The sequence below is a fragment of the Pezoporus wallicus genome, unplaced genomic scaffold (assembly GCF_028554395.1).
Source record: "Pezoporus wallicus isolate ANWC-B61680 ecotype Strahan unplaced genomic scaffold, APGP_CSIRO_Pwel_v1 scaffold_11491, whole genome shotgun sequence".
Lineage (NCBI taxonomy): Eukaryota > Metazoa > Chordata > Aves > Psittaciformes > Psittacidae > Pezoporus > Pezoporus wallicus.
The window spans coordinates 3,122,232-3,148,871 of record NW_026642649.1 but is presented as its reverse complement, the minus strand read 5'-3'; the positions used below and the strand labels follow the sequence as shown (position 1 = coordinate 3,148,871).

Below are 26,640 nucleotides of genomic sequence, written 5' to 3'. Positions count from 1 at the left end.
GGGGAAAAAAGTACTAACCTCAGACATGAATTAATCATCCCAGGTTAGGAATGGGATGATTAATGACACACAAATGACAGCTCAATGATAGAAATCAAAAAAACCAAAGTGAAATGCAAGGAAAAGAAGGAAGACTAAAATAAAAAAAGATAACATCACTATGTCAGTGAATAAACCCACAGCTCATCCACCCTATGAACACTCCACTCTGGTCCTAAATCTCAAAAACTATCTATGGAAATGGAAAATATAATCAGAAAGCAGCAGGAATGATGGGGAATGTGGAGCCAATATTTCAGGACTGGAGAAACTAATCACCTGGTTGACAACTAAAATTTTTTGGGTATCTCATAGCTCACCTAGGCTGGGGGTGAGCAAGGTTGTGGTGGGGGACACAGCCAGGACAGCTGACCCAAACTGACCAAAGGGATATTCCTTACCACATAGAATCAAGGAATGGTTTGGGTTGAAGGGACCTTAAAGCTCACCCAGCTCCAACCGCTGCCACGGGCAGGGACACCTTCCACTAGAGGAGCTTGCTCCAAGCCCCTGTGTCCAACCTGCCCTTGAACACTGCCAGGGATGGGGCAGCCACAGCTTCTCTGGGCACCCTGTGCCAGCACCTCAGCAGCCTCACAGGGAAGAATGTCAAGGCTATTGCTCCCCCTCCTCAGCTCAACGGGAGCAGCTTCTCAGAGAAGCAATCCCAGTAGCCTTCCCGCTACCAAAACATGGCCATGCAAACCCAGTATCTTCCTTAATTGAGGAGATTTCTTAAGTCAGGTACAATTAGACTCCAACACCCACACAAGTAAAACCTGAAGGAGTTACAGGACTGAAACAGAGCTTGGTATTAAATACCACCTATTTCGTAAATTAAACGACTAAAACCAAGAGCTTAAACAAGAACTTCATGCCCAAATTTGTTTCTGAATTCTCAAAATTACTGTTTATTTTTAACCTATGTACTATTACCAACATATTTATCCATATGTATCAAACCAAATAAACAGCAGGCTATAAATTAACCTCATAACTCAAAGCTAATACAGTGAACTTTTAGCTTTCTAATTTCTCAAAGAAGTAACTGCTGCTTCAGAGAACAAGCCAATCTGTTTAAGTCATAAAGAACAATCTGTTTTCTCATATGAAAAGTAGGGGTGGCAAGACAAATTTCTACAGCTGATGACTAAAAACTTACAATACAGAAAGCTTCCCATGCATGCATTTTCAGTACGTAAAGCAGAACCAGACTTAGCTCCAACTAAAAGTCTACCTACCCCAACAACCTATCTAGAACACCCTGCAACGGAAGCAGCCCTACAAGTCAGGTATACAGCACACTTTTGCCAGTGTCTAGAAATTCAGAGCCCAAGGACTTTGAGCCAGAAGTGGATCTTTTGAACATAATAGCTCTCAATGGATTTTTCCTCCATTAATTTGTCCAGTCTCTTTTCTAATTCAAGTAAGGCAAGGACCCTATGACACAGAGTTCACAGCTTAACCCGGCAGTATCACCTTTTGTCAGTTTTAAAGATGCCAGCTGAAAGTTTTCTTTAGGTTTTTTCATACAGATCTCACGTTAGAAGATACAGCAAACAGCAATACTGTTTCCTATTCACCTCGAATGAGCCACTCATGACAGTACGCTATGTATGTATCATACTTCCCCTCAAACATCACTTCCCAGATAAAAGTGTACAAAGAATAATCCCTTTCACAGAAGCCATTACAGACCTTTGATCATGTTTGTCTCCTTTATATTCCTTGCAGTTCTGCTGTAAGTCTTTTGAGATAGGAAACCTGAAATCCACATATGGCACAATATTTTTTCTACTTACCATTGTAATACTCCCTACTGCAATCTATAGAATTCAGTTTGCTTTTCTGACCAGGACTAAGGATTAAGCAGATGGTTTTATTAGACTGTGTTTTTGTCTAACCACGATATCTCATTCCTGAGTGATAATGACAACACACCTTGCACTGCTGGGTATGAGGAGCTGGGACTGCAGACACATCGTGCAATACTTCAGAGCACATACAGGTGCTTTGAAAAGAAGTGCAAATTAAACTGAAAGCGAATAGTAGTAGGTGTCAAAAAAGCTTGAGGAGATTTTAATTACATGAATACTCACAAGAACTTGAAGGTTATGTACAAAACTTCTATCAAAAAAGGTTCAATTCAAACGTGGTGAAATAATGTGAATGCTAAGCAGATTTATGACTGCCAACAAAAAAAACCAAAACTGCTGAAGAGGGGAAAAAACACTTGATCCACAAACTCTGCACCGTCAACTTTGTAAGACTTTAAAACACTGCATTTGCAAAAAAACTGAGGGGGGAGAGAACATGAGCATCAACTGTGTGCCTATGCAAGTCTTGGGGCAGTCCATGGTGGTGGTCAGCCCTGCTCTCTCACGCCTGCTGATGACATCCATCTTCAAGACACATATGCTCAATACCCTTCTGCCTTAAGTTCCCAAGACTGACAGACTGATCTGATGGCTGAAATGAAATCCCTGATACAATGTTCAGTGACCACAGGAAAAGGTGATGGACTCCTCTCATTCTGACTACCTTGGGAGAGCACTTACAGAATGACTCCTGATTCCTGAAACAGGCTGAACAGAAGAACACACTAGAACCAAGTACTGGAGACTATTGTTTAAAGTTATGTATCAATATAAAATGTCAAAAGAAATATGATTTCTCTTTCAGTGAAAAAATTCATAGTCTTTTAAATGATGCATGGATTCAAGGCATCCTTACTTAGTGCAAGAAAACAAGTTTATATAGGATGTCCTAACTGTAGGGGAAAACAATGAAAGCACTTGACACCATAGCTTAAGTTACAACAGAGTACTCATTAGTCAGTCCTTAAATTTGACTTTTTGTACATACAATTCTTCTCCTAAATAATGTATTAAAAAGAAATAAATCTTCATTCTAAGTACATATTTCAAATATTCTACAAATCTTAACTGTTCAAAGATCACAGAGTTAAAAAGGAAGGTCTTAGTTAATGTCTAAGTACACCTTAACACCTAAGCAGCAACTTCATCTGTCAGGATTAGCATGCTCCCTTGAATGTCAGAGCTGCAGTGTTTCTAAGTAAAAACATAATCATTAGGAAAATACTACCTCTTTTGCCCTAAATTCTCCACAGCAATATTCAAATTACCCAATCCCAAAAGTCCCATATATACTTGAATTAAATCACTTGTTCAAAACCCACAAGACTCATTGAAGGTATGCTGCATAATGTCCAAGAGTATTGCCAGATGAAACAAGTTGGCAGAAACCCACTGACTTTATATGTGCATCCATCCAACCCTGACCTACAGTCCTCCTGGGACTTGGTTCACAAAAGAACACCCCCATGCAGTGTAAAATAGCTCAGATAAGGGAGAAATGGGAGTGGAGCCAAGCCAGCTGAATAAGCATTGCCACTCCAGTCCATCCACCCTGGTTACCTAAATATCAAAGCATACAAGGAATTAGGAAGCAGGAAAAAGATGAAGAGCTCAGAAACCCAAACATACCTGGGAGACTACTGACTTGGATTCTAATCTAGAAGGGTTAACTAACCCTCATCTAACCACAGGTAGGACACAATGAATGGTGCCTACCATACTAGGAGAGAATCTGTAGAGTAGGTTGTGCTTAGTTGTTGGTTTTTAGGTAGATAGACTGGATTGGGCAACCAAATCCCCGGAATGACATATGGTTGAAGGCACCTTTGGGGCTTTGAAGTCTAACCCCCTGCTCAAAGCAGTCCTGTCAAAGCAGCCTGACTTGGGGCTGCATCCAGCAGAGTTTTAAGAGTTTCCAGGGATGGAGATGCTACAACATCTCTGAGCCCTTGTTCCAGTGTCTCACCACACTCCCCACAGCACAAAGTTTATTCCTGTATCAAGTTGGAAGATGTCCTTCTATTGTGCACTGCTGAAACAAGTCAGGCTTCATTATCTCTATACTCTCTCATGAGGCAGCTACAGACAGGAGTAAGATTCCCTCAAGAATTCTTTGCAAAGGTCATATGAAACCTGTTATCTTGACCTTTCTGTGTCTGCCATGTGCTCCAGGTCCCCCAGCCATCACGTTGTGTATTCAGTGGGCTTGCTCCAAGATGCCAAAGGATCAGGATAAGAACTATTACCATCTTTTACAATGCACTTCAAATTCTTCTCTGCACACAGTATTTGAACAAACAATGGATTCCTAAACAGCTTAGCCTTCCAAGGGAAACTAACTGTTAAAAGTCATTCAGAATAAGCACTATCACAGCCTTGTAACTGGAGGGGATACCTCTGGATACCAGGGTCCAGCAAGGTCCAAAGGACAACTGATGATCCTCTGGATATAGTAGAAAACCTAGGAGATTTTGAGCAATAGCCAAGGGCCAGCACACAGTAATCATCAGATGCTTATGTTATTTGTTAACTGCTTTGAAGAGAGTTTCAACTGCATCATCACCATGCACCCCTGTAACACTGAGCTGTTTGTCTCAATCTACAGAAGAAGCAAAAAAGACCAGAGGCCTCAGCTGGGCTCTAAGTCACTTTGAAGTAACACTGTGAAATGCTCTTGGGACAGTCAGAGCAATGAAGTGATAAAGACAGAGATCTGCCCATGCAAGGCACAACAGTGACTGCTACTTTGCAATAACTTTTTCTTTGAAGTGCATTGTAAAACCATTTTCTTTCAAAAGACAGCTTGTAAGACATTACACAATCACCATTCACTTTGGGCTAGTTTAAAAATACCTTGTAAAAAACCCCAGACCAACCAACAAATGAAAAAACCTCCAGTATGAATTTACAATAAAACATGAACAGTGAGATCAAAGAGATGGCAAATGTCACGGCATCAGAAAACTCAAAGACATGTTCTAGTACCAGCAGCCATCATGGTCACTGTTGCTGCAATGCACAGATCTACACACTTCACCACTGCTTGTGCTTTTCTTTTCCAGTTTGCTATACCTAGCTTTAAAACCTTATTAAAGTCTTTTAGACTCATGTTTATTATCTGAAACATTTTCAGCTTCTGGGACAGGATAAAAAAACCCCAAGCAACTACCAAGAAACACATAAGAAAACTCTTGTATAAATAGACATTCTTATGTTCCTTAGCACTGAATATAAAACTTTAAGAGAAGTTATGTAGCACACACTCTAAAAGCAGTAAGAAGCAATTCCTTTAAGATGCAAATAGCTGAATTTCCTTCCCATAAAGAACATAATGCTGTCACAAATGTTGTGGGCTCAATTTTTCTCTCCAAAGTGGAGCTTCAGGTGATTTTGTAAACAATTTTAGTCCCTCCCTTAACAGGAGCACTGGTTCAAAATCATTTTCCAGACAGGAAAATCAGTGACAGAGGATATGCTTTAGTAATATTTTCTCCCTTTTAAAAGGCATTTTATCATGCAGAATATCTAGTTATAATATTAAAATGATTCAAAGGGTGGCTCTGCTTCCCTTCACATATTTTTCTTTTCTCATCAGCAATCCTACTGGTGATAGATCCACACAGACATACAGTCATAAAATAGGCTGTTCACATCTACTTAGAATTTGTATAGTGCTTCTCACAAAATCTGAATACCTTCTTAATCCTAATGAGTTTATCATCCCTACATTCCTGTGATCACAGAATCATAGAATGGTCTGGGTTGGAAAGGACCTTAAGATCATCCAGTCCCAAGCCCCTGCCATGGGCAGGGACACCTCACAGTAGCCCATGTCACCCAAGGCTCCATCCAATGATGTACATTTATATATATACATATTTATATATGCATACATTTATACAATGATGTACATTTATAGCTTAGACATTACCTTAAGAAGCATTTATTTAAAAATCATGCATGAATAAGGTCCAGTTAGGACCTTAAAAAGTTCCAGTTTCACGATGATGAACATCAGTTTCTGATAGCTTTGTAAGAATAAAAGTGTTCACTGAACACCCAAAGGACACTAAGCACATCTGAAAGAGAAGGCTTTGAAACAAGCGAAACATCTGAAACAAGTTGCCCAGGGTCAAAAAGACATATGGGTCACCAGCAGGATCAGGAAGGGGCTCTTCCTTCTCTCAGTACTCTGCCAACAAGCCCATCTTTTAATTCCATGAATCACGTACTTCTGATAAGTGAAAAAAACCTGAAAATCTGTGCTCAAATTCTGTGGTTTGTAACAAAACCGCACCTAACTACCACCATTATGACCTCTCAATATTAGAAAGTCGAATTAAAACCAGTCCAAACTATTTGACTCAAAACTCTACAAGAACAACTGAAAATCAGCTACTAATACGATTCAGACAAACAACAACAATGGTTATCTCAGGGTTCTGGAGGGAAAGTAAATCATTCCAGCTCTGTTTAAAGCTAGCAGCAGTTAAATGCAACTTCCTAAAAAGTTTCAAACTTGTACATGCAAAGTTTTAGTTATACAGTATTTCCTTTATTATCCCAAGCTCATGATATTCATAAAGAAAATACAAAAGAAGTGGCACGCTTCACCTTACAAGCATATGGCATCCCTCCAAATGAGCAGCATGTGCTTGCCACATGGTCCCCAAGTTGCCAGAATATGTCCCCATCACTCCAACACTCCAGTTCCAGACCTTTCCATGAGATTTCTTCAAAATACATGTGTATTTTGCAAGTATGGGAGGACATCCATACATTAACCGTGAAGATATCCTCTGCTTTGAACTTGCTAGGGGACCCAAAACGGGATGGCTGCAGCACCTAACTGCCTAAGTATCTAAGCTTCCTAGAAGACTTTGGACTAAGCACTCTGTTTCTGCATCCACATTACTGACATGAGCTAAGTTACTAGCTCACTAGGTGGAGACATCTTCCTGAACCATTGCCAAAACTGACTGCAGCACAGACAAGCCTTAAACTTTGTGATTACAGCAAAGACGCTGAATGTCTAGTGTAAGTGCCAATGGCATTGAAAAAGTCAGCTCTTTCCCCTGCTGTTTGTAGCAAAATGTCTATAGAAAGGAAACTTTTGTTGACCTTTTCACTGGGGACAAGAGGCTGGAAATCAGCCCCTTGGAAAGGGATCTGGAATTTGGGTTCATGGCAAATTGAATGTGATCCAACAGCATGCCCTGGCAGTAAAAAGTACTACCTGTGTCTTGGGGTGCATCAAGAACAGCACAGCTAGCTGGTTAAGAGAGGTGACCGTACCTCTCTGCACTGCTCTACCTTAAGTACTGTGCATGGTTTTGGGTGCCTCAATATAAGGACATCAAACACTTTTACACTAGTTTCTCTCTTAACCCATCCTTGGGTTTTAGATCTCTTTCAAAACAAGCAATTATTTTGCTTTATAAACCACTGGTTAAAATAGGATTTGGGCTTTTTCACTTTCAGACACCTCAAAGATTACATTCCCAGTCTCTCACAGCAACTTTACATGCACTGCCACAGCATAACCATGGTTATTAATCTAGTGCATTTTAGGAAAAATGCATACTTCACAAATAGAAAAAAACCCCAGAGATATTCATTATGGATAAATTTAAGGTTCCTAACTAATGCCCATCTCGCAGAAGCCACAAAGGTCATTATGCTTTTTCTTTTTCAGGATTTTATTTGACGCAAAAAAGAAAAAAGCATTTATCTTCTAAAGAAACCTTTTATACAAGTAGATTCGCTGGTGAGAACAGCATAAATGGCTGCTTCCTTGGCGCACTGTCCATTTTCATTTTATCAACATCTTACTACTTTGTCAACACACCTAATGAAACTAGCTTGACATGATTTGGGAAGTGTGACACGTATCTATTATAATAAATGTGTATAAAAATTATTCTTACCAATATGACTTGGAAAAGAACTGGAAAAAGTTGGACTTCTTCCACAAGTCTGAAAAAAAAAAAACCCAAAAAATATTTAAGATTTATTTAAAAGCAGAGGAAGTGAATTCTTACTTAACACACTAAACTCACAAAAGGAGCAGAGTAGTAGAATAGCTGTTGCCAAACTCCATGACCCAGAACCTCAGCCTCTGACTAGCTCTCAACAAAAATGAGCTCCACTTCAGCTATTAAATAGAAACAGCGATGTTCTACTGCTTTGGAAATTACTTCTAGGTCTGCTTCATTGATGCGATTCAAGTGAGTGGAACAGTAATTAAATGTTTTTAAATGGCAGAAATGAATAAAAATTCAGAACTGTAACAGTATACACACCGTGAAATTCTGCACCATTAAGAATGTGAATTAATAGACTCAGTGCACATCACGAAATTATAAATATGCTGTGTTTTTTAAAGCATGCTACATTAACATCTTGGGTTTACCATATTAATATATGATACATTTGTCAGGCAACTCTCAACAATACTGAGGAGTTGTTACCCAAAAGAATTTAGCTATATTCTCCTGAATTTCAAAATCAGACACAAACCAGCATATATGTGTACTTATAAGAAAGAATATTCTCAAAAAACAGCAATACTTCACATTCAGTCTTTTCTAGTTTTAGCATCCAAACCACTCTGTATTTATTAGTAAATCAGGTGTCTTACAAAACCCATGACTTACATAATTCTATGATGTTCTTTCCTGTATTATGCTAATTTAAAGAATGATTGTCCCTTTGCCCATTCATCAAACACCACAAACCACCAAACTGTGTGTTTTGAAAACTTTCCTGTGTCTTTATAACATTACTGAAGTGCTTCATAAACAATAGGCAGGTTTAGCCTTGTGGCACGCCTGTAAGATACTGTTATAAAGTTCTCATGAAGAACGAAGAGTTTGTGTAAGGAAAGGAACTCATTATTTCTAAGTGAGGAAGCTCGAATTTAAGGACAACTTCTGTTCTTATCAAGTTGATAGAAAAAATACCCATATGCAATGGAAATCCGAACAAGCTCCTTACATAGGTCAGGAGAACCTGATAGCTATTCTCCTCTGCTCCGTCTAACAACCCTTAAACATACAGTTATGGCAGCTGGGACACAGCCAGATCATTAAGAAGAGTCCTCAGGACTGCAGATAGGAAGAGTTATTATACCTGAGGTTCATTTTCCAGGGCCAAATCTAATAGTTAAAAGCTTAGACCATGCCTGTAAAAGAGAATTTTGCTGATGGGGTATAGCAATACTGAATGTAAAAAAGGTCATTTAAACACCAGACTCCCCAAAAGAGCAACTGCTGTAACAGCAATCATATTGACAAAATGAAGTTTTGCCAGCACAAACCTCCTTATGCTTAGGGCATATTGGAATTACTTACCCCAGCAAAAGCTGCTTACTTTGCTAGGTAAGCAGCATTTAAACTGAGAACACATTGGCAGTAAAATACAATCAAATACCGAGAATAGCTAAGCAATCCCAGTTTAGGAAAGACCTAGAAAAATGCTTTTTGTGGTAAAGAGTAAATTATGAAACAACAGGTTTCAAAAACTGTTAGCAGTTACAAAGTCAGCTATACTTTCTGCTGTGATAGTCAAAGACTAAACGAGAACCAACATGGCTATTCTTAAAGGTCACCTGCAAACCTTTATGATTGAAACAATAAATAGCTGGAGCCTTGAAAGAAAATTATACACATAACTTAGCTAAAGCATAAAGCCATATCAAGCAATGTATTAAGACAACGCCTAAATCCAATTTATCCTAACTTTACATACGTATGCACAAGAGACAGAGTGACATTATCACATTCTTCATTGCTATCTTACAGAGTTTTACAAAGGAAATGCTTCAAGGCAGGTGAAAGAGGAGCTTAGCTAAGGAATTCATTTCTTAGACTGGTCATATTCTAATCAAATGATACTTGGTTCTTTTTTGATATTAAATGATATTAAATTAGGTCCTACCCTGTTTGGAAATCATACAGGGTCTTCACCATACATAGAAGCAAATCCTTATATTAAATAGCAAGTACTTGCACTTTCTTCTCATTTAATTCTACATCCAAATGAACAATACTGGCTCAAAATAACCGGTTGCCTGACTTGATAAGACTTGCCATCAATACCATCTGAATTTTTAACACATTAACAATTTTCAGAACGGGATGATGCCTTTCAGGAAATATGCAAGATCTGTTTTACTAAGATATGCTAAATTATACTAAATAATGCTCCATCCCTGGTGGTGTTCAAGGCCAGGTTGGACAGAGCCTTGGGTGACATGGTTTAGTGTGAAGCGTCCCTGTCCACAGCAGGGGGTTGGAACTGAATGTTCTTAAGGTCCTTTCCAACCCAAACCATTCTGTGATTCTATTATTCTATGAAATTACCTTCCTACAAAACACAAACCTACTGCAGGATCCTGAACACAGACTAAAGGCTTTATGTTACATGTGTAATGCCTGAACAAGTCCAGTACAACCGGACTTCTGGTTTAGAGTTTAAGCTTTCTATCCTAGCACCAGCATGCAACGGAAGCATCTTATATTAGGGTGTAAATTTACACTGCCTTGCATTTGTGTCTCACAGGAATAATTCTGGTACACACTAACAAAGGCAGTCTTGAGGAGACAGCATAAGACCAACTCCTTTCTTATTGGGCCTCAAGAACATCTGTACTGGTTCCCTATACAGAATTCTTTGTCTGATGAAAACATGATGAGGTATTACAGTTATATGTGTTCAAGGTGGGTGTTATACAAAGTCTGGGGTGGCTGGGAGGAGACGAGGAAATAAGTGAAATGCATAAAACTTTTGATCTTGTGTCACTGCCAAAGTAATTCAATAAAGTCCCTATATATAAAATCGTCTAACAATTAAATATTCTTATTTAGCCTTTTTTAAAGGTTTCAGTAAATTCTCTGCTTAAATACAAACCTATACATTCTACACATCCAGACTGCTGGCTTCCTCCTTCACAGGTAGGATTTACCCGCAGGTAGGCTGGACCTACAGTGGCAGTTGGGCCCTAAACACATGAAACTATTGATTTGTGTAAGCAAATTCTGTAAAACTGCAGAGCAGGGAATTTTCCAACACACCGAGATTTGTGCTCTCAAGTCAATTCATTTTCAAAAAATCAGTATTTTAGACTATTGTCATCAGCTTTTATAAAAAAGCCACAAAAAAAGCAACGTTTTCAAGGCTTTTTTATTATTTTTTTTTTAAAGCATTTGGGTATTTATAACTTTTAAGTCAAGCTTTCAGCTCCAAGTTCATTAAATGTAAAGTCATAATTTGCTAAATAATTTTAACTGGTTTGATATGTGAAAACGCTTAAGACAACTCTGAAAAAAGTTTTAGTCATACGCTTTTAGCGATACGATTTAGTTCTGGGTAGTCCTGTGACTCAATGATCCTTGGAGGTCCCTTCCAACATGAGATATTCTATGGTATGAAAAACACAATAGGATGTCAAGCAACTGTTTCTTGCTCCAGCCTTCTATAGCTAAGCACTCTCATGCCTGAAAGTTTCTACACTAAACTATTTGCACAAATAAGTATTGATGTTAGCCTTTTACATCAACCAAGATTTCTGGTTATTATTCTTGCCCTATGAAATCATAAACACAGTCTGTTAAATGAAAGAACGAGGGTACTTCATTCACCAGCAAAATCAACGTTCTACCAGTAACCTTGGAATATTTCCAAGGGAGCAAAGCATTCACTTTACACCTCGGATTTCCAACACTCTTACTCAGATAACGTTAATGGCAGCTTCTGAATCCATATGGTTTTTCTAAAGGTGGTCTGTAAGGTGCAAACCTTAACAGGTCCATCTGCTATATTACTGACATGTTTTCAGTGCACTAAATAAGGAAGGTCAAGTAGGCCTTACACCTTCAAACTAACTCATTTGAGACTCCTCCCTTTTGACATTTCCTGCAGATCATGACATAGCAAGAAGGAAGCAGCATAAAGGACATTATGTGGGCTTAGGCCTATTCTAAAATAGAGTCTGCAGCATTGTAAATCCTTCTACATATCACCTCCTTCCTCCCAGTCTTACTGAATTTAAAATGAAAAGCCCTTTGAATTGATAAGAAGGATGGCTGACCAGAGACAAATGGACCAAGAAAATGTTAAGAGAACATTGGGGAATAGTAGCATCTCTGCACAAGGATCTCATGGTCCTAGAACTTCCAGTCATAAAAAAATAAAAACATTTATCTTCATATATGTGGAGAATAAGCACCTAAAATTGGACTAGCAATATTCAGAACACTGAGCAGGGATCTGGCTGACCTAGCCAATATGAAGGCTTAAAATGTCCCTATCTTCCGCATTCAGTCATCAATATCCATTTAGGACTCTCAGATTCATGCATCACTCACTTTCTTTCCAAAAGGGTAGGTCTGGGTGTTTGTTGTGTTAAATTTCAATAGTTACTAAATATCTTTCTTAGAAGTGTAAGAGGTTCTAAACCTCTTCTTCAATCCCAGACCCTTCTCCAGGAGAATTTAGCTGGTCAGGGGAGGTTTACATTGGAACAATTTCTTCCCCAAAGGGTTGTCATGTACTGGAACAGGCTGCCCAGGCAGCGGCAGAGTCACCATCCCTGGTGGTATTTAGAAGACTTGTAGACATAGTGCTTAGTAACATGGTTTAGTGGACAACGTGGCAACTGGGGTTACTGTTGCTGTTACTGGTGTAACAGCTGGACTTGATCCTAAGGGTCTTTCGCAACCTAAACAATTCTCAGATGCCATATGGTCACCTGCCCCAACCTGAGCTTATAGACACGATTAACAAAGACAAATCACCAGGACCAGACAGGACTCACCCAAGAGTTCAAAAGGAACTAGAGAAGAGTATAGCTATTAACTATAGTATGTACCTTGTTCAAAACTCTCCACTTTCATAGGAGATTTAAAAGACAGAAAATGTGATGTTACCAGACACTAACTTTTAAGATAAGTTGGATGGTGGGGGTGAAAATCTGGGCACTGCAGACATGCTGAGCTGTACAAATGACCCAAAGCTATTCTGAAGAACAGAACTGGTGGGCACATACAGAGCAAAAACCAAAACATTTATTTTAAAGGGATAAAATGTCAAATCCTCAAATCCATAAGAGATCTTTGAAGACAGTCAGCATGAAGACAAAGGAGAGCTGGTTGGTACCATATTCTTGGGCTTTCCAAATGTATTTTATATGGGCCCCATCTAAAAGCTCTTAAAAAAATAAGCAGGACTGTTCAGATTGCAAAAGGTACAGCTAAAGGAGACAATACACGAGAAATTAAGTAGGCTGCACTTCTCTTACAACGTAAGAACCCGATGGCATCAAAGCTGGCATCTGGCAAGAGCCAGATTAGACAAAGAAATCCAAAGAAAACCTCTAAAGATATTAACCTTCATACACGGGTGACTATGCCATGGAATAACTATTACTGCTGAAAGTTATGTGTAAAATATCTTTTTGAGCCCACTTAAATAAATATTACTCATCAATAGCTAGGAAACACCATGTCATCTTATATGGCTTCAAAAAAACAAGTCACAGGGGGCTGAGGAAAAAGTATTGCCACTCACTTGCCCTCTTCCTGTAGTCTAGCTACTGTCTCTGGGCATCTACTGCTGAACACAAGACAACGGACTGGATGTTGGTTTAGATCTGCTTCACAGTGAAGAGAGGATTCGTGGCAGAACTGAACTCACTTGAGTTTCAACTCCAATTATAGCACCCTATCCAGCTGACCCTTCCTCATCTGTTTGGGTTTTATTTGCTATTTATATTCTTAATGGCAAAAATTCACTACTGAAAATAGAAATAACCACAAATGAATGGTATCTTCTTCTGTCTAATGCTTTACATTACAGGAGTAAATATGTGACCCTTAAAATATGACATTTTCAATAACTGACTTAAACAGTAACATCAAATAGTAGCCTTATATTTTTAAAACTTAGATATTCAGCAATTGATGAGCAACATGAAAAAGGGAGCAAAATTATAGGTTTAAGGTTAATAGCTGATTTCTTTACTAAAGGGAAGTTTAACAAATCTAAGACTACAGAGTTGTGTTTTACATTAAAAATGATGGTTAGTATTACAGGCAGTGCATGACTATGAGAACTCTCTTACAATAATGAACCCTGGCCACTGCCTTTGCTATGAATTACAATGATGTGCAACTTGATAACAGTGCTATTAGCTGACACACAACATTTCAAGAGTCTGCTACTGGGGAAGTCTTCTGGCCCAGTGTTATTCAATGAAGCAGCATGCATGTAAATATTATACCAAATAAGAGGAATAGCAAAGATCACATGAATTATTTGGTGGGTTATATTTAGTATTTAACTTCTCTAAACAAGAAAATCAGGATTTTTTTAACTGTTTTCACAGATGTGAAACTAGTGTAATCAGAATCGGGTTCAAAATCTACATGAATATTCCCCACAGTTCTAATAAAACTCTATCATCCCCTGACAATCTCTATTTACACTGTGATTTTCTCCCTATCCTGTACACAGCTAACATGTAATTCTACTTTTCAGCTCAGCTTGCCTGTTACTAGAAGTACTCCACAGCATTTTATTCATATTCATTACAGAAAACAAGAAAACACATAAAACCAGGAAGTAATTTAGAAGAAATAGATCTAATTTTTAAAGTGAGCACTTCAACCTAAAACTAGGAAGTTAAAACTAATAGGAAGAACAAAGTGTTTTTAAAAGTAATTAATATAAGCCCACATTAATCAATTCAGCAGGGAAAAAAAAGCACTGAAGTGCTAGCCCTTTAGTATAATGGTAAAGAAACTACAGCAGGTTCAAAGATGATCCATGCAAATGCATGGTGTGAACCAAATAACACCTCTACCAACACAAACCAATTAAAAGCACCACACTGAATTCCAAACAGGTTCAGGGTTGTTCGTTTTACTGATGGGTTTTTGGCACTAAGGGCATGGATATTAGATAGACTATTTCAGAGAATACTGAAAATGCTAACGTAGAACATTATGATGTATGGAAAGAGGATCAATTCATTATTAACATCAACTCCAAAATGTGCCTTTAATGATCTTGAATAGATAACTCATGGGTGTGAACAGTGGCGCAAATTAAGTCTGAAAATTGGACCATTCTTGGGTGATTTTCAAAGACATAGCAATAAAGTTTATTTTAATTAGCCAAGACAATCTGCTGCAGTGTACAAGGTTAATCCATCCATCATCTTCACATGTATCTGTGGCATTAGAAGCAGCAGATTGCTCTGTTGCTCTTCAGCACCTTCCTGTTCGGTTTTCTGCCACCTCTTCCCCTTCCCTAGGGCAGTGCCTAATGTCTGTCTAGGAAATACACAGTAAGGACAGGAGGGGGGGAGGCTCCTTAATTTGCTCCCCTGTCCTTCAAGCCACCACAAATCTAAAGAGGGTCACACTATTCATTTCTAGATTTTTATCTCCCTCAGGAAATGACTTTAATAACAGAATGCTGGAATATGTCCCATTCTTGTGATGATTTCATGCAGTATCTGACACTCCTCTCACCTCCACTCTCTTTTCTTTACTTCCTCCCTTTCATGCAACCAAAAATGTCTGGTTTAGCAACCCATAAAAAATGGACTCCACAGTTTTGAGTGCTTAGCTTTCAGATACATTAATGCCATCAAATGTTATAAGTTTCTGACTAAAGGCAAGTCAAGTAGGTGCATAGAACAGTACGCAGCTAAATATATAGCTACATTTCATAACCTTATCTATAAGACCAAGAGCCAGGGTAAGAATCATGATCCAGTAAAGGCTTCCTACAGTAGCAGAGCATAAAATACCTTACAATAATCAAAACATTTCAGAAGAGCTAATCAATTTACCATGTTAATGGAAACAGATATTCACATCAGCTCCTCCTTACTACTAGAAAAATCCAGCAATGTGATCACTGCAGACCACAAGAACGCAGTGTAGAAAACTCAAAGCAAAAGGAAAACCAAACCTTTACAAACAGATTATGTCTTTCCATCCAGGCATATAAACTATACATTAATTTGATAAACTCACAAATGACAAGGTATCTTATGATACTGCTCATTTAGAATACAGACTTTATGTAGTTAAATCAGATCTCATACTGCTGCAGACATTTGCTCCCATTGTGAGAGGTTCAGTTCCTCCAACACCACGTTACACAAGCACAATCCAGCAAGAGTAATTAAAATAGGGGAAAAAAATTAATGCAAATTCCCAGCAGTCCAGAGACAGTCATTAATGAAGCTACACGTTTCCTTAATATCAGTAATTTCATTTAAAAATCTTCAGTATCAAAATAGCTAAAGATGAACTCCACTATTAATGCTCATCACACTGGTCCTAATGTTCACAATTTCTTATGAATCATTGAAAATTACAGAAGAAAACAAGGCAGTAGGTATTTAGGAGAGTCACAACAGAGTATTGTTAACACTCTAGAAGTCAGACCATTAGAGCTTGGAGCCAAGTATAAAATAGGCAACTGATTGGTTTAGCGTGAGATGTCCCTGCCTATGGCAGGGTGGACTGGAACTAGATGATCTTAAGGTCCTTTCCAGCCCAGACTATTCTATGATTCTATGATGGACAAAATTCTGTTCAAAGCTCATCCTTCCAATATCTGCTATTTTCTTAGTAAACAAGCTCTAAATGAGGTTGTATCAGCAATATCTGCACGGTATAAAACCAGGTATATAAGGGAAACACCTGACTCAAACATACTCTAAACCATTAAGGTGAAAACAAGAAAACATCCTTCTCTAAAGCTGGATTTTCTTCCCCTGGATGCTCATATGATTAGACGTTCAAATACTTCATGTTCTCACAGAAACATGAAACACATTAAAGGTCTTTTTACAGCTACCATTTTACACAGGCTGGAGCTCATGTTTGTGAGTGATGTAATTTGCAGCACATTAATGGGATATCACTAGAATATTCCACTGCTAAATTGAAAAGTAATAGAGTGGAAGAGTTCCCATAACACCGAATGTTAAAAACGACCCCATCAGTGCAGCAGTGCCAAAGATTACAAGCTATTTCTTTGTGTTCTTGAAAAATACTAAGGCATTCAAAATATCTGTTGTACATTAGCATTATTTTATCATAACCTTGTAGGACATTAAAAATATCACATTTGAGTATCTGTGCCTCTGCTATATAGAAAAAACACTACCTGACATGGAAAACAGAAGTGCCAGGGGGAAAAAAGATAAAAAGAAGATCGAATGCTTTCCCACTGATATCAGAAGTTAGCTGACTGACATTACCATCTATGAAGAAATGGAACAAAAGATTGGAGTGCATCTGTGTCCTTTCCAGTGCTAAAATAAGAACTGCTCAAATGTTGATGTCCCTATTAGGAAACACATAGGAAAAGGCTAAGGGGATGGGAAGAAGAAAGATAAGTGGGAGATACAAGAAAAATGGTGGGATTAAAGAAACAAGAGAGCAAGAAAGAGGAGAATGCCTTAGGTGAACCTGTCTGAGAATATGCTATCATATGGAACAAACTAAACAAAGCACAGGAGCCCTCCTCCTCCCCCCAGATCGACCTTAATTATTTTAATAACAGCTATTTTTGAAAGATGTGGAAGCAATAAGGTAAATACTAATTTAACATTTTATTTTACAGCCTTTTTGCTACCACTATTTTTGTTTGATTAAAGTAAGTCACAAGAGAAATCATCCATGCAGGCATCATGGATGAAATGCAAGCCTGGAGGAGCTACAGAGACTCAGTGGCAAAAGTCAGAAGATTATGTCCTGTAACAAATACTCTGCAAGGATTTTCTAAATGTCCTAAGCACTAGTCAAAGAAATATGACAGCGAGATCTAAGTTACTGTTCCTTAAAAGGGGCCCATAAAAAATATGGGGAAAGACCTGTTAGCAGGGCCTATTGTGATAGGACGAGGGGTGATGGTTTGAAACTAAAAAAGGGAGATTCAGGCTGGATGTGAGGAAGGAATTCTGTGCAATGAGGGTGGTAAAACCCTGGCACAGGTTGCCCAGAGAGGTGGTGGATGAACCATCCCTGGAGACATCCCAGGCCAGGCTGGAGGCATTTCCGGGCAACCTGATCTGGTTGAAGATGTCCCTGCTCATTGCAGGGGGTTGGAACTGGATGAGCTTTGAAGGTCCCTTCCAACCCAAACCATTCTATGAGTCTATGATTGTTAATTCCTAATGGGAAATAAACTAACTGAAACATAAAGAAGCCAGAATAACAGAGAATGGGTAGTTGTATCACCTCACAGAAGCAGGTCTGTGTTCAGTCAGGGCCACCAAGAGTTTCAGAGCATACATTGGTACTGGGTCTGGAGCCATCAGAATGTGCTCATACCTGAAAGGGGAAAAGAGGTAGCAACAGTGAATAAAAATCAAGAGAGGGTTCTTAAAAACCTGATATTAAAAATACATAATATCCCATTTCTAAATTTTAGGACCACCACAGTGGAATTACAACGCTGTTCAGAACTGTACAAAGCAATAAAGGTACAGCATTTGAAAAATAGCATCAGATTCTCCTTAAAAGCATCATTAACAAAAGAACATTTTTTTAGAGAGATCTACAATTATAAAATGTCAGAATATATCATTATAATTAATATAACTTACTATTAATACATTAACACTTGATTACTATAATTAATATTGATAATGTTAGTATAATTATATCTATTTCTAAAACACATGTTTTTATCAATAAAAATTATACAGAAACATTTATAAAACGTGCATTTTGTCCATATGCACGATTTATCTAAATTACATATTTTTTATGTATTTAAAAAATCTAATCTTAGAGAGATAAGTAGAAACTGAGCCTCTAAATATTAGGCAGAAGATTTATCAGGTGCTCAGGAAGACCATCAACCAACTTCTATATGATTAAGCTTTATATTTAGTTTACATAGTGGTTTTTCTCAAAAGGAAATATTTTACTTGTACATCACTTGCACTGAGCTTTATTTCAGATTTCAAAACCCACTGTTTTAACTAGAGCATACTTCCATTCTCCAAGCAGTATGGAACAGAAAATACTTCCAAACAATGTTTATTGAGAGCTATGGCAGTGAAGATAAAACTACAAGTAAAACATGTATGAAACATTGCCAAACATCACCTCATGGAAATCTTGGTAAGGGAAAATAGACTGCTAAGAACCAAACCAGACCTTGCTGTGGCTGCTAACATTCCAGTAATGCCCACCCAGCAAACAGGGCTAGTTTTATTGTGTTTAACTCAAACTGTGTCTGGATGGCAACAGGATACAACGATGGAAGTGGGGAAGATGTAAGCATAAAAAAACCCCACAAACTCGGCCATGCCAAAACACAGTCTTTGATTAAAACAGTGCTACTCAAAACACATGGAAGTAATAGAACTGGGAGCATGATCCTCTTCATTTGTAAAAGGAAAAGCACGAAGAATTGGCCAAGTACAAGTGAAGGATGGTTTGTGGGAAACGTGGTAGGTTATCATGTTTTGTGCTTCTGCTACATTTTTCTTTTTTGTGTTCTAATGGGGGAGAGGATGGAATCAAGAGAATAAAGAATTTTCTTCACATCCTGCGAACCCCTAGTGCTGCTGGATCCCTTCCTACCACCTGGCATGTACCCTGCTCTGAGCTTCACTGCAATGAAGATCCCCTCTCCCCCGGCACCAAACCTCAGCGCTCTGATTTTCATAGGAAGGGAATCTAGAAGGAGGTGATGCTTTCCAGCCACATCTTCGATCTAGACCAGTCTAAGACAAGGAGGGTGATGTAGTCTGTGGGAGCTCCTTCACAGAGGCCGACATTCCTACACAAGCACGCAGCCTACGTGCAATGGCAACTACGCATTAGCACATTGGAGTAAAGACACAATTAAAGAATTAGAAGTGTTTATGTCTTCAGTGATTAAATCTCTTTTACAAATAACAGGTTTCAGTTCCTGAAAGAGAAAACTATTTCTCACTGGCAATTAGTCTCTTTCTTCATAAAAGAAGAAAATACTGCAATGTGTTAGTAAGCCCTGATCCTGGAAGCCCTACATGAGAGCAGTACATATTTCTGCCAAACATTATGAGGCTATTGGCCTTTTTTTTTCCATGATCTATGGATGGTTCTTTTGGTTGCTTCTTTTGGTAATCTATGGATGGTTCTTATGGTTCTTTTGAGGCAAGCAAAGATGCTATCGGGTGACTCAAGCGCCAAAAGTCATCTGCTCATGCATAAAATATGGACTTAGGTCTCCAAAATGGTAAGTCCCAATAGTAATAGTATACGAATCAGCCATTCCAGCTCAAAAATGTGATACTTGCTTGTTTATGAGCAATGTGAAACTATGCTTGTTTTACTATAAACACGTCAATACCTTCCCTAAACAGGGTCCACTTTAAACAGTTCTAAGCCTTCTATGTATTACATTTTAAAGAGACTTCTTATTGTGCGGACTTAGCATCCTAATTCCTTACGGTTTAATAAGAACCAGTCTCACTTTATTTCCTTTTACTTGAAACTCTTTTCTCCTCTCCCCCAAAAATAATGCCAGTAAAGCATATTTGTAAGGGAAAGTGCACTGATTCATCAAACCAAATATCACCTGTGCAAACACAGATTACTAAAGTCAATGTCTTGGCAATAAATATCAACACATTGCCTGAATAAAGGCCATTAGGAGCTATGAATATATGAATCTCTTCTGAAGGGAAAATATTCTGTGCTTGAGATACCTTGTTAAATTAATGAGCTCCTTCAATGATTTCCCTGCCACTTCAAAACACAAACCAATTTAGGAACAGTAGTTTTAGAGAGCACCTTATAAGGGTTCTATAAACTCTCAGTACTACACTACAAGGAGTTATTTTGCAATCTTCTCTATAAGCAACCATGACAAGAACTACAGATCTGGGGATATGGTTACTCTTAAGCTCTTAAAAGAGACGGAACATTTTATCTACAAATTATATCAAGTATCCTGGACTTCCTACTTGCAGAACTGGCTTGGCAGTCTACTATGAACAAGCTACACAATCTTTCAAACGAAATATAACTTTATTAACACAATCCTTTCCTTTTGCAGTTTGACTCAAATGTCAATTTATATATAACTGGGGATATTGCAAATTAAAAAGAGCTGATGGTTCAATGTCTGATAAAAAAAATCTGGACATGTAACAAAGCATTTGTCTTCTACTCTTTTTATAGCTGAAAGTTTCATTTTAGTTCTGAAATGCTCAGAAACCTGAAATTTAATAACACTACATGATAATAACACCTCCGTTTGATCAAAATTCTCTGAAGAAGTTAACTTTCTGATTTACATATGCACAAATGCTTAATGGAAGCACCATTTTATTGATGACAGTAAAGAGGAGGGAAAAGAAAAGTAACCACTGTATTCCTGTGCTTATCCCAAAATGAAGACTGTATTTCACGCACAGTGCCCAAAACCCTATTTCCTGGCTAAGTTTTACATTTGAACAAATTAACTTGTGGAAGATATTTATAGGAATGAATTACAGAGACAAATGATAATCGTTATAACCTTTGTTAGAACATTACACGTTAAAGCCAGATGTCCCTCTCTTCCACAGTCAACAGCTTTCAGTAACAGAATCAAAAGGGGTTGAAGCGCCTACTTCTCCACACAGACTGCCCATGAACAAGCAACCATTGCCTCTCACCTTTTGACTGTCCTCCAGCCAAGTCACACTCTGTCCCATCCTTTATCCAGCAACAGAAAAACTAAACATCAGCAAACACCTCTTCAACCTCCAAACACAAGCTAGTTGCCGCTTCACTTTCTATCTCAGAGTTTTCAAGTAATTCATACTTCATGGAAGAGAGCTTTACATTACTTTATAAGTAGGTTACACTGAACCTAAGACCTCCCTTCTCTTTAGATTTAGGCCAAATCCCTTTGCATTCTTCTTTTGAGATCAATTAAGAGTGTATGTGGATTCATTCCTACCTCCCATCAATATTTTCTTGCCCATAACTAGAACATTGATGAACAAAACTTACCTTTCTGGTCTTTTTATAGACCAAAGCATCTGCTTGCTCTTTCCTTAGTTTCTTTTTAAGTCTTGTTCAAACTGAATTTTAAGTTGTTTTTTCCCCCAGAAAATCCTCCTCTGGCTTTTTGTTCCCTCTGTGCCTTTTTGCATTAACTACCTACTCTCCACAGGTGAACGTATTTAGTAGGGGCTAGCTCAACCCACAGGTTCAATTAATGTATTAAACATGCAGACACTACTTAACTCTTTCTGAACCACTAGAAGATTTACATACTGTTTTACTCTCCTTCTAAGCTAGAGTAAAAATGTTAATACCGAGTTCCAATATATTCCAAATATCATAAACTTTAGTATTTTCTTGAGATAATCTCAAATGGTCTTCCAAATACAAGTATCACCATCTCTATTGGCGAGATAAAGAAACTGACTCAGAAAATATTTAAACCCTGGAATCAAGATTCTGAGCTGCTTTAAGGCCCTTTTTCATACATCTGTAATGCAATGCATGCAAAGATAGCACAGGTGAAGTCCCTAAAAAGGATCATATTTAGTTTCAGACCAAAAAGCCCTCCCACTCAATTGAGCTAATTATACTGGAGATAGGAGTGTATTGCCTGTTCTCCTTCTAGTTTGTAATCAGCATGACCCCCACACCCTCCAGTTCAATGAGAAACACTTTACAAGATGGGCATGACTATAAATGGCAAGTTTCAGAGCAAGGACAGAATTTGGTCTTGCTTGACTCCAGTCTCTCCCCTTATCTGAAGGAAGATTATCTGACAGCTTTTAATAATGCATATACTCTGTTTTTTAAAATAATAGTCCCACTTTCCATTTTAATTCATATTGATAAACGCTCTATTACCCAGAGGGGGAAAAAAATAATGTGAAGAAAGATGTGAAAATGTGCTTCTGTATAGAGCTCTAATATTTCCTTCCCATTTTCTCTCACACAGCAAAGATCACACATCCTGCATGGGCAGAACTTTGGTCCTCAAATTTTAAGAATATTAGACAATTAGCAAGAGACAGTGCCATTTTGGGGGAAGGCACTGTGTTTCTGATCATCTTCCAGCATCCACCCGTCCACCCTTCAGTCACCTAATGTAGGGGTAGGGAACTACTTTGTCAATCAGAGCGGCTCACTATTTAGCATTACTAACTTTTGTGGTGCACACATGAAAATACACATTGTGTAGCATTATTACAGTAATGTGAAAGATAAATCACAGAATGGTTTGGGTTGGAAAGGACCTTAAAAACATCTAGTTCCAACTGCCCAAATGATGACTCATCATTCCTGTACTGACCTTGCATTCACGCTTCCCTTCCCTCTACTCACAGATGTTATTAGCTCACAGTATGTACGTGTATAACACAGAAAGCTTGGCTTTATGCTCACCTGCAGTGAGTTTGAAATGACAGGCCTCATTTGATGACAAGCCACATAAATGAAGCTCCAGGCCACACCTGGCCCACAGGCTGTAGTTTTCATCTACTCTTCTGGAGGGTTTTTCTGTTGCTTAGGACAGCAGTGAAGGACAGCAATCCAGAGGCAATAACCCATGGGTGGATCATGGAGGACTAACCCATACTATTTATTATACTTTATCAAAAGTTACATGCCATTCCCTATGATTTCAGAACATTTTCCATGAGAACATAATATCCCAAATGGACAAAATAATGTTGCTGTTACAGTGTTGTCACTTTATTAGCAGAATAAAGAGAATATTTAAATCACAGCCCAAAGCTAGACAAAACTTGTTTCACTCCAAGAGCAGCCAGAGGCACAGTATCAGAAGTGAGTGTTGCACAAAGTTGTGTTTGTTTTGTGTATACAAAGTACTAAATAAACCTAGGAGAGAAACATTGGACAGAGAATTCTGGCAGCAGTTAATTGCCATTCCTCTTTTCATTTCGTTATTTAAACATAAAGAGAATAGTTAAAACAAATATGCTGTCAAAATGGATAGAGTATCAAGTTATTCCCCATTACAGAAGCAATATTATACTTACTGAGGCAGCAATGAATCTCTAATGAGAGACAGAAGCTTGCTGTTTGAGTCGAGGCTCTCCCCTTTCTCCTCAGCCATGACCTCGTGGCTTAAAAGCAGTGATGTGTTTTCTGCGAGCAACCGCAAGCTGAAGAGTCTCCATTCCACTTGAAAATAAAGGTGCCAAGAATGTGACCACACTGAAGTCTAATGAAAACAACATGTGGAATTCATGGAAACTGTAGCTGATGCACCTATCTACTTACCATTCTGACTGTGGACCAGAGAAACTAGCGGTGGAAGGATACAGTCTTCAACCTAAAACAGAATTAGAAAGAGCTGGCTTAGATTATTCTCAGGGAAAAAACCAGAACAGAGATACATTACATTATCTATGTTTATTCCACTGCTACAGCCTTTAATCAAAGAGATGAATAACCATGGAAATGCATCTATAATTACACTTACAAAGCCACAAAGTTCACCTTTCTCTGGTAAACTGCCATGAAGTTACGAATAGTAATGTATTTTTATCTAGAAAACAACAAGTACTTTGGTATAATTCATTGAGAGTGAATTTTAATTTAAAATACAGAACTCGGTGCAGATATAAGATATTAAGAGAAAAGAGTATTATAATATCTATTAATCCTGATGCTTTAATCCATGAACTAACCATTGAATAGAGTTCAGAAGACATGTCCTAAAACAAACCTGCATAGAACTAAAATACATCAGGAAAGATGTACTACCTCTAATAAAACATCCTTAAGCTTTAATAGAGACTTCATAAAATATTAATTTCTTGCACTCTGATAATACACTCTTCCATTAAAATTTAAATATACAGACTTAAAACTTAAATACGAAAAGAAAAAAAACAGTCAACTATTTATTGTCCATGAGTGTATTTCTACCCTAACCCAATCATCTGTCACAGAACTAGTCAGCTTAGTTCCATCTGAAATCAACTTATGGCAAACCTTGCTACAAGTCAGTTTTATATATCTAATATTATAAAAATAATATATTATTAGTATTCTCTATAAGAGAATTAATTGCTAAGACTTAAGTCATTGATAAAATATAATTTATTTAGACAGGACATCCTTTGGTTTTGGGTAAAGAATGGGCGGACAGCCCTAAAACTTTTAAGTAAGCATCATGGATACACTGCTTGTTCTTGGATTTACTTATACATATAAAATTACTGTGCAGGTTCTCACTACATCATGGACAGGATTTGATGTAACAAGACTGTTCTAATCCTCCATGTGGTTTTTTTCAGTGATCAATGCTAGAAGGTGGAATTTCTAGGTTTCTACAGCTACTATTATGAAACATCTATAGAAGCTGAAAGTATGGACAAAAAGGGGTCACTGAATGAAGTTAGCAATTACTTCATTGCTTCCTGGTGGTCTCTATTAAATCAACCTCTGACATTAATGGATTCATTTAAGTCTTTTCTCTCTTCTGAAAAACCTACCAAAAATTGTCTTTGTTACATACTTCCAATAAAAAAGGTAGAAGACTGCTTGAGGTATAGAACTACTCCTGCAAGGACAAATAGCCTTTACACCTACACAGATAATACTAGATATCTTGTTCCTGACAACTGGAAACGAGTAGAAAAAGAGCAGGAAAAATAGACCAAGCATAAAGCACAAATCCAGTTTCTAGTAAAGTAATTCTTGTGTTAAGAAGTTTCCTAATCTGAAGCTGAATCTGTATTTTTGTGTTTAATAGTGCTTGCTAGCCTTTTCTCCTATATATTTGTCCAATCCTATCTCAAATGTACCAGTACTTTTAGCATGTGCAATACCTACAGCACTGAATTCTACGATTCAATTATGATGCATGAAAAGGCACTTCCTTGTTTAGTTTAAAGCAGCTAACTTGATATCCACTTAATCTTGTTTTATGTAAACCACAAATAATTATTGACAATTAGTCTTTCCCATGCCATTCGTAATTCTATACCCTCAAGTCTTTAGTTTCCAAGCTGAAGTTTTTATCCTTCAGCCCTTCCTCACTTCACTGAGCTGCACTTTTTCTTGTAAAGCTTCATTTCCTTTGAGAGTGAATGACCACAACTGCATTCAATATTCAAGGCTTGAGGGCACCATAGACTTAACCGGGTGTAGTGATGTTCTCTGCTTTTCTGCCTGATCTTTTACCAGTCATTTCTAATAACCTCATCTTTCTGATTACTGCTGAGTATAAAGCCATCAGTTTCATAGAAAAATTATGCTCACAGATCCCCAGAACAGTTAAAATAGTTTACAGCTTGACACTGCATATGCACAGCTGGAATGATTTTCCCCATGTGTGTCACTTGACATTTATCAGTATTGAATTATATATCATTATATTGTCCTTTCATTCAATACCTTGAAACCTTCTGCAACTCTTCTGTCAGTTTTAATTTTCGCTACCGTGAATAATTTCGTGTCATCAGTCAGTTCTGTCACCTACAGATTCATTCCCTTTTCTGGATCAGTTATAAATAGTACACGTTGCAACACAGCTCTTTGAGAGGCACAATTCTTAATATACCTATGCTTCTTAAACTGATCTCTATTTTGTACTTCGTAAATTTTAACTAGTTAGAAGAAGCTGATCTGTTGGGGGTAAGAGGAAGGGCCACTGATGGATTTGAAGACTCTTTGCTGCATGACTTCGTCAAAAAAACACTTTGGAAATTCAA

At 37.9% G+C, this 26,640-nt stretch overlaps 1 protein-coding gene across 7 annotated transcripts in view; it reads right to left on the bottom strand.

Annotated features, from left to right (window-relative positions):
- The window catches only part of ULK4 (unc-51 like kinase 4), a 194,810-nt gene that overhangs the window by 99,341 nt on the left and 68,829 nt on the right, over positions 1–26,640 (bottom strand). For 5 of the 7 annotated variants that reach the window (XM_057431492.1, XM_057431495.1, XM_057431493.1 and 2 more), the window contains 4 exons: positions 24,200–24,251; positions 23,956–24,100; positions 18,182–18,274; positions 7,844–7,892 (listed from right to left, as the gene is read on the bottom strand). In XM_057431492.1, the coding sequence (XP_057287475.1) occupies positions 7,844–7,892; positions 18,182–18,274; positions 23,956–24,100; positions 24,200–24,251 (339 nt within the window). The remainder of the gene's footprint in view (positions 1–7,843; positions 7,893–18,181; positions 18,275–23,955; positions 24,101–24,199; positions 24,252–26,640) is intronic. The other 2 variants (XR_008975160.1, XR_008975159.1) reach the window with 1 other exon arrangement.